Here is a 9,435-nt window from a genome sequence, read left to right on the forward strand (position 1 = left end):
CACACAAACTAAGCATGGAATTATGATGGTATGATAACCTTGGGCTAAAATATCACGGTTTCACGGTATTGCAGTATTATAATTACAGCTCTAAAAAAAATTTATTTTAAAACTGGTATTTAAAAACAAAAAAAGGAAATATCTATTTGATTATCATAATCAACTTTAATTATCTTTGGAAACTGTTTTTATATCAGCGGTGTAATGCTGAAATTGTATTTACCTGRGTGCGTTCATATTTATGATTTTTAGCACATAATGCAATTAAGTTATACTTATAAAGTTTACATCTAATAAGATAACTGCTTTTTCACTGCTTTATTAGTTAAGACAAATCGGTGTATACTGCTTGACAAGATGTCTTTATTGAAGTAATGTATCACATTGGGAGTTTTTATTGTTTTAAATTTCAAGGGGTGTTTGATATATTTTATATAATTACACGCACACATAGAAACAACAGAAATAAAAAAAAAACTGCATGTTTTATAGAGTGCACGTTCAGCTAACGAGCTGCTCGGCTAAAGCTAACGGAGGCATTCAGTTTTATTGCCTTTTACTTAAAACTTATCAAATGAACAATCCAACAACTAAACAGTTTTGCAGACAAATTGTGAGCAGCACCATATGCCACAGCAACACAGTCGTATGTCTTCACTTTGATGCCTCCACTGTCTTCACCGCAAGCCATTGCTGTCCAGTTTTTACGACATCGTAAGTATTTTCTTATAGCTGACTTTATTCTTTCAGACGGGGAAAAAGTTTGGAGAACTCTCCTCCTTCAGCCATCACACAACCTGCACCCCCGCACAGCTACCTTTCGGCACTCAGCAGCTCTGTGGGGGTGCACAYGGGAGGGGTCACGGGGGAAAGTCTGCAGCTGCACAGACAAGAGGAAAAATAAAAAAAATGATTATACTGTAGGAACGGTATGACAGAAAATTTTTGTGGTTTTGAAACTGACTTTTTCATATCACGGTATACCGTGAAACCGGCCCATGCCTAGCACAAACACACTTTTATCTTTTTTGACACCATAAAAAACGACCAGACCACTGACGGCCCTGCTTCAGTTATTCGTGGCTGTGCAGCATCACTATCATGATCAAACAGAAACACAAGCAGCAACAAGTGGGAAGGTAACTTCAGTTTTACTTATCAGACCGATACAGATATGCCAGTAAATAACCAACATTGGCCGATATTGATGTTAATGCCGATATATTGTGCATCCTTAATCTTTAGTAATGCAAAACACCAAAATATGTAATCACGTGGCAATAATTCCAGTAATTGAAAAGTGGCAAATGTTAATTGTTGACGGTTTTTCTGCTGAGTAATGGCGCACAATACGATTTTGCCCAACCCTAGTATCAAGTTGGGTTTTTTTTTGTACCAAACTACATTTTCTTGGTCGTCCTGTAGATGTGCTCAGTCCCTGACTTGGGAGTTGACATGGGCAGCTGGACAGATGAGACATGGAGTCTGTGTGCAGCAGGAAATCTGCCCTGGACATCATGGCTCAGCACACTGACAGCTGGTGCACTCATGTTCCGCGTGTTTTGTTTGTGTATTGTTTTGTGTTTGTGTGTATGTGTGTGTTTGTTTGTGTGTGTGTTCAGCTGAATTGACTCTGAAGAAGCAGCTGCAGCCAAATATGAGTTCAAAACCTCGTGTTTTTCTTTCTAAAAACTCCGTTTCTTTTTTATGTACTGTAAATGTTTACAGCTGTTTAGGAGGTTGCTTCCTGTTTGGTGTGAATCAAGATTTATCTCCAAGCGAATTGAGATCATGATTCTGTAAAATTCTTCTAACAGGAAAAAAAGGCACTAAAGTTAAAAAGGTTAGGATTTCAGGGAGGACTACAATCTTGTGTTTGTTTCCTGAGGAGAAACTTATTGTGTGGATGCTGACATTACTTGTATTCCTTCAGTCAGAACAAGTAGATATTTTCTTCGAGTTTCTTGTGAATGAAAAGTCTTAGTTCATAACATTACAAGAAACATCAAATTGAGCTGCATCTTTGTACTTTTATTGCTTATTGAAACTGTTACCTTGTGTTGCTGTGAGCATGTTATGATGCTAAAGCACTGCTGACAGATGGTCACACACTGTGCATCATCATTAAAGAGTAATCCCATAAGAGAAATCACACTATTTATTCATTTGCTTACTAATTTGATTAAAGTATCTATACATTTGACTGAGTTAAACCCATTTATAAGTCTGCTAATGCTGATTAACATCTTGAATTAGGTTTAAGATTAAACAGTTGTATGTATGCATCCTATGATTCCTTTTTTAGAGATTAATTAAATTTGCTTGGTGAGATATTTTGCTAACAGATAATAATGACTGACAATTAGGCTTGGGCAGTATGATGGTATTGCAGTATACCTCCATAATGAAATATGGTGACAGTATTTAAAAATTATGACTGTATATTAACCTAGTCACATGACCTATTTAAATCATTGTAGGCAGAGTCTACACTGAGGCTTTTCAATTTGTGTAGAGACTCAAAACTATACACCAGTTAGTAATTTAGATTGATTGTTAAAATAAAACCAAACTTATGATAAATAGTATACACCACTTTTTTTTCCTGAATATGACTGTCCTATTTGACACGCGTTGCTGTGGCAGGAAACACTAGTCTCATGGTACAAACAACTCAGTCTGCCGTCAGTCTCATGCTTCTCCCAAGCTGATAAAACATAAACCCTCCGCCCTCCTTTCTGTCTGAGGCACAAAGTTTTCTGACAAGTGCCCAAAAATCTACAGGAAGAAGAAYCTAAAAAGATGCAAAAGTTAAATGAAGTTTGGCGGCGATGGAGAGGGTGAGAACAGGAGGCGCAGCATGCCACATCCCACGCCTTTCCGCCCTGCCCCTGTAATACCCTTTACCATGGTATTATCTAAAGATAATGTTGGTATGAAAAGGATCGATTCTGCCCAGCCTTACTAACAATTCATTTTAAGCAAAGTGTGTTTCACCTACGGGTTGTGAATGYCTCTCAACTCAAATCAAACCTTAGCTCAGTCTATAGAAAACTGACTGAAGGACAGTCAGCTTTGTAATTCCTGATACATTTAACCAAGGTGGCCATCTTTGAAAATGTATGAATAAATTCACCAGTACACCTCCAGATTACTTTTTCAAATTTCTGCTAAAATCCATTCAATGGTTAATGAGATGTTTTGCTAAAAACATGTCAAAAACACAGACAAAACATCCTTTCATCTTTAGCAAGTTGTGATCATAAACATGCAAGAAATCAGCATTTTTTAGAAATAAGATTGCTTGTATGTCAGAATTGAGATCACATTTTCCCCCCTGAATATTTGTGGGACCATACTTTGATGTTGCACCAAGTAAATAACTTTTACTGGCTGCACCATTAACCAATGAGATTTTTGGCTTCTAGTGTTTTCTGTTTGTGTGTGTAAACAGTCTAGCAATGACCTCAGATGCTTTTGACTATTAATCACAGCCTTAGTTGATCACACTCAGAAGAACGTGCCACAGCACCTATAGTGCTACTGTAAGCCTATTTGATTTGTGCATTGACCCACAAGAAGTCTGCTAAGTGGCTTATACTTCCTATGTGCGTTTGTGTGCTTGTGTGCGTGCARGCACATCGACTTTGAAGTATGTTGTGTCATGACAATAATCTAAACCAATTTAGTAGCCATCAGCCTTTCATTATGGGTTTGACATGGAGTAGTGCGTGACTGGAATGCCCCGCCGTAAAAAAATGATAATTTACTTCTTCAAAGAAATTACGCATTTAACCTCATTAACCTAAAGAACATGTGCTAAAATGGAAAGCGTATAACCCCGGTCTCATTTGAAGCACACAGCTCCGCACCCACACACAAATACAAATTGGAAACATCATCAAAAGTTGGGAGTTCATCCTGAGTGTGACCCCGGCGGATGAGAGACGCAGCGGAGAGTTAACGACATCAAGCCATTCTCGCAACTTGTCAGGCTCCTCGCGCGGGCTTTGGCTCGCGTCCCCGCTTGAACATCATCTGTCTTTTAAGAGATGATTAACCTGGCAGGTGTGAGGCGGGTCTCACCCACAGTTTTAGTGAGCTGTCGTCTTTAGTCTGCGGGGAGTACGAGGAGGGGGGGTCAGCACAAACGGCTAATGGCCACGGTCACAAAGCTGGAAGCCAGCCTATTAAATGAAGCCGCCATCATTAGGGCCAACACGTTTTCAAACAACCTGACCTACTGCTCCTCTGCTGTTTATTAGCAAAGTTTTGGCTCCGCTTTAGTGCAATTATAGCCACTGTTCACAATGAACCCTGGCCTTTTCCCTGACACTGTGAGATGGGAAACACTTGCATACATAGTAAATAATGTCAGTCAGTTGTGTCTGTCCTGCATAGAGAGCTGACATGTTTATCTGTGTGTGCAATAATAAAAAGTGCGTGGAAAAAATAGGGGTGGGGGTGTGGGAAAGTGTCAGGAAGTGATGTATGCCGTTCATTGGACACAGAACATTTAGTTTTCATTAAGAGTTAAACACGTACACGAGACATTAATGGGGTTCAGCAGCAGCGTCCTGCCTCACTGTATCTCATCCTGATGAATTAGCAACTCAGCACAAGGGTGACAGACAAAAAAAKCCGAAGGCACTTATGTAGTATCAGATAATGTCTTTATTTAAATATCGCTATTTATGACACAGCCTAATTTTATCCTCAACCTGGGCTTCAATCAACTACAATAATATAATACAAAAGGCTGTGTGGGGGGAGGGGAGGTTAGGCAAAGAGAAAGGTCAGTACGAATGTTGCCATTTCATTACGGGAGACTCCTTTTCCTCTCCTGCTGCACAGGGAGTGATGAAGAAGGTTGTTAATGTCTGGTCTGTCAGCCATATTGGATTCAGGGCAGTAAATTAATATTACACTCCTTTTAAAGGGGTTTTATTTTGGGATTTACTGATCTCCCCTGAGTGTCTGCTGTGTAAAGAGGTTATTTCCCTCTTTCTGCTTGGCGCTACATCCTCTCACTATCTCTCATACGAGCTTAATATGTTTAGAGAAAGAGAAACTGTGTTCATGGAGGAAGGATGTGTGCGCTGCAGGCAATTTGGTGTCATCCAGTGTTTGTTTAGCACATTTTTCAGGCAGCACAGAAAGCCTGCTGTAATTTATAGCAAATCGTCCAGACAAAGACAGCTTCTCCTATATCCCCGCGCAAACAAAACAGTAGATCGCCTCTATTTTTCCTCCACGCGTCCTGTTTGTCAAACAGGATTCTTAAGTAATTAAAAACATCTGGAGTTTATAGGGAGCGATTTTGAGGCAACGGGCTGTTTTTATCCATCGGTTATCTTTAGCCTCCGCACCTTTTTGCTTAGGCGTGCATAATGTAGAGGGGGTTAGAGTCCTTACTGAAGAGCAGTATAACACAGTGTGAAGTGGTCTAGTCYCTGAGGATTTATGGCTGCTGGTCCATCAGCGGTGATGTTAAAAGGGCTGTGATTAAGAGCTGGACTCTGCTGGCCTCTTCGACCCTGCCAGAAGCACACAAGGCCCAGCTCTGTCACGGCTAACGCTGCACCATACAGATTTGTCTTTCTGCTGTCTGTCTGTCTTCTTGCTTTGTTCCACTCTTGGGTGTTTGAGCTAAAATTTACCGAAGACGTCGCATCTGTGCATTTGATCTTTGTTGTATTTTTTTGCTTACAAGTAACAACAGCGAAGCAGGAAATAGGCTCTGCTTCTTGCCTTAGTGACAACTTCAAAAGCCTCCAAAGCTTTCTCATTTTTTTTTTGGCATCCCTTTCAAATCACTCCTCAGTGTTTCTTTTTGTTTGTGTTATTCTCTCAGGTTCAGAGCACGCTGCCACTGCAGCACTACCCGCTGCGTTCTCAGACCTGTTACCTCACTTCCTGGTGGAGCCAGAGGACGAGTACATCGTGAAGAACAAGCCGGTGACTCTGACCTGCCGCTCGACCCCGGCCACACAGATTTACTTCAAATGCAACGGCGAGTGGGTTCACCAAGACGACCACTTGATTGAGCGAACTGTAGACCCGGCCACAGGTACACTAAACAAGTCCTGTCATTAAAAATCCAACTTTGGTAATGCATTTGCAAGTGGTCAACCCTGATTGAGTGTGTTCATACCTGGTTGGTTTATATGTACCCTGAACAACATGTGCTATGAGCAGATACACACACCCAGCCATGTCACAGAGCGAGCTGTCAGATCAATGTGACAACAAGTCTGCTGCTGTTTCTGTAAAAAGGTTTTCAGTTATTTTAAGTATTGTTTATATAGCAAGGTTCAGAGCCGTTTGATGTATATTGTTGAAGTTACCTCGTAGATTATCTACCTAATGCTGTATCAGAGATTTTATCCCATAAAACTTCACAGTGCATTGACAACTGTCAGCTGTTTTATTTATTTTTGCCCAGCTCCACTGTGTTTAAATAGAAAAAGTGACATAACACCTCTCGGATTGTTGTTCTGTGATTGACACGGTGCATTATAGCTCACAGTGACCGCAGCAGGCCCAATCACCTCTAAGAAGAAAAAAGAAAGCAAAAAATTAAACAGTAGAAACTCACCACACTAGATCCTGCAATCCAGTCTGGTAGATTAAATCACTGAAGGATTGCGATTAACCTGATTTTAAAAAAAAACCTTTGCTGCTTTTGTGGAGTCATGAGTTTAGTAGGAGGTCCTAAAATTTTGCCCTAGTATTAATAGAATTCAGTCTGATAAACATGTGGATATAAGTGGCTGATAAATAGATAAAGCCAGTGATAAATAGTCAGATCAAAACAATTAATTCTGTGGAAGACAGCTCCTAGAGTTCAATAACACTGTTCTGTATAARTCCATGGACAGACTCGAAACAACTGTTTGACTTTTTGAAACTTACTTTCAGAATTAAATTGTCATGTTTTGTTTGTATAACGTGAGTATGCATAGCCATAAATAATTTGTTTTGACAGCATATATGTACAAATTACCTATATACACTTTATTGCCAAAAGTATTTGCTCACCCATCCAAATGACTGTACACCAGTMCACAAAGCAAGGTCTATAAAAACATGGATGGCAGAGTCTGGTGTGGATGAACTTGACTGGCCTGCACAGAGTCCTGACCTCAACCCGATAGAACACCTTTGGGATGAATTAGAGAAGAGACTGAGAGCCCGGCCTTCTGTCCAACATCAGTATGCAACCTCACAAATGMGCTTCTAGAAGAATGATCAAAAATTCCCATAAACACTCCTAAACCTTGTAGACAGCCTTCCCAGAAGAGTTGAAGCTGTTCTAGCTGCAAAGGATGGACCAACGTCATATTGAACCCTATGGATTAGAAATAGGATGTCACTGAAGCTCATATGTGAGTCAAGGCGGTGAGCGAATACGTTTGGCAATATAGTCTATTTGTCAATATAGCTAGGATTTTAACAAAATGTAGTCTACCTTTGGTGAATTATTTTGAAAATACGGATATTTTGCTCGTTCATTTTCCCATTGGTGCATTGTGATTGTTGTAGATTGACTCTGGACTTGATCAGACGTCTGGTAAAAATAGAACCAAGTTAAATTTTAGTTGATGGCTGTGCACATGCCGCCGCCCTGCGGAGGCAGTGTAAATGCTCTCATTAATTGGTGAGTTTTTACTGTGGCATTCGTGCCACAAAGGAGCAGAGGCAGTCTAAAAGGGAGTAGGATCATCTCTAAAGGTGTTGGTCTGAAACACCTCCAAAGGTGGCAGAAAGGTTTTCAATGCACAGTGATGTCATTCATATCTGTATTTAGCACTATCTGAATGCAATCCAATTGCTAAAAGACACATTAAAGAACCTGGTCTGAACAGGACCTTCGTTAATTAATTTCAGTTGAGGACTTTCTTTTAACCAGAGATGCATTCGCCAGTATCTGAACGTTGTCGGCTGCAGATGTACACCTTGTCAGACGCATTATGTAAAGTGTTTGTGTGCTGAAACTAAGGTCTGCAAATTACCGATGATTACTGTGCTCCATCAGACTCCCGGCTCATCCTCCAGCCTTATTTAGTCCGCCTCTCTCATAATAAGCACATTGGTTTCAGACGCAGAAATCTTCTCGATCACCTTGGAGACCTGTTTGTTTTTGCCTTTCTGTTGAGCAGCACACCATCACCCCGCTCGCCAACCCTCTACGCCTTCTCCATCAGTGTCATAAACATGTATGACACTGATGTGGTGTGATTCAGAAGCGATCTGCAAATTCAGAACCACCCATTCACAGCCTGACAAGCTATCGGGGATGAGAAATGTGGAAATGACAGTTTTTTTTTCTTTTTTTCTGGGACAGCAGGAACTCACATTCACAAACGTGCACACGGATTTTCAGATAGATAACATGTTTTAAAATAGAATAACAGCTGATATCTGTGCAAAAAAAAGGAAACAGAAAGAAATTACCTTCTGTACAAACACATTTATACGCTCAAAGCAGGAGAATATTAAAATTCAGTTCAGCCTTTTCTTTCCTTCAAAAGTTTGAAATTCATCTATTTTTCAATACACTCTAGTTAGTGTCACTGCTTCATGTTGTCGGTGGGTGAAAGCGGAACTGAAAATATGTTGCATCTCGTTAATAGCTCCTCATGTCATGCCCAAAAACCTCCCTATCTCTCAGTATTCAATTGTATTTGTTTTATCTTCTATAGGAGGCAGAGTTTTGGATGRGAGTTGTTTTGGAGTCAGGCTCCCTTTTAACAGTGACAACAAGAAGAGTACTTGACAATGTTTGTGTTTGGAAAATATATATCTAGCACAACAATAAAAAAATTATGTTAGAGGGAATTATCAATGAGTCACACTCTGAAGTGGTAAAAGTGGATCTTTTTTCTGACCGAGTCAATTCAAAAATGTTAGAAAGCAGATTTAAAGTAGTAGAACAACACAGTAAAAGATGTAAAAGATAAAAGTATACTTTCCCTTATTATAAATAGTGCACATGTTCTGCCACATGCACCTTGTAGCACACTTTCTGAGCAGCTTATGATGTGCAGGACAAAACAAAAGTGTGGCGCTGGTGGCAAAAAAAGGAGAGACAATTAATTAAAATAAAGTGCAAGTGAAATTGAAATTSAAAATAATTAAAGCCCTCTAGGAACTTTAAAGTGACTTCTCGAAGTTTAAAAACACCAGCTGAGCTCCAGATACAGTGGGGAGAACAAGTATTTGATACACTGTTGATTTTTCAGGTTTTCCCACTTGCAAAGCTTGTAGAACTGTAATTTTTATCATAGGTACTCTTCAACTGTGAGTGATGGAATCTAAAACAAAGATCCAGAAAAATACAATGTATGATTTTTAAATGATTAATTTCCATTTTATTGTGTGAAATAAGTATTTGATACACCAGAAAAATGAAACTTCATATTTGGTACAGAA

At 39.7% G+C, this 9,435-nt stretch overlaps 1 protein-coding gene across 8 annotated transcripts in view; it reads left to right on the plus strand.

The window, feature by feature from the left end:
* The window catches only part of unc5a (unc-5 netrin receptor A), a 206,560-nt gene that overhangs the window by 93,449 nt on the left and 103,676 nt on the right, over positions 1-9,435 (plus strand). For all 8 annotated transcript variants that reach the window (XM_014006104.1, XM_014006101.1, XM_014006096.1 and 5 more), the window contains exon 2: positions 5,855-6,070. In XM_014006104.1, coding sequence (XP_013861558.1) covers positions 5,855-6,070 — 216 coding nt within the window. The remainder of the gene's footprint in view (positions 1-5,854; positions 6,071-9,435) is intronic.

The sequence above is a fragment of the Austrofundulus limnaeus genome, unplaced genomic scaffold (genome assembly GCF_001266775.1).
Source record: "Austrofundulus limnaeus strain Quisiro unplaced genomic scaffold, Austrofundulus_limnaeus-1.0 Scaffold34, whole genome shotgun sequence".
Lineage (NCBI taxonomy): Eukaryota > Metazoa > Chordata > Actinopteri > Cyprinodontiformes > Rivulidae > Austrofundulus > Austrofundulus limnaeus.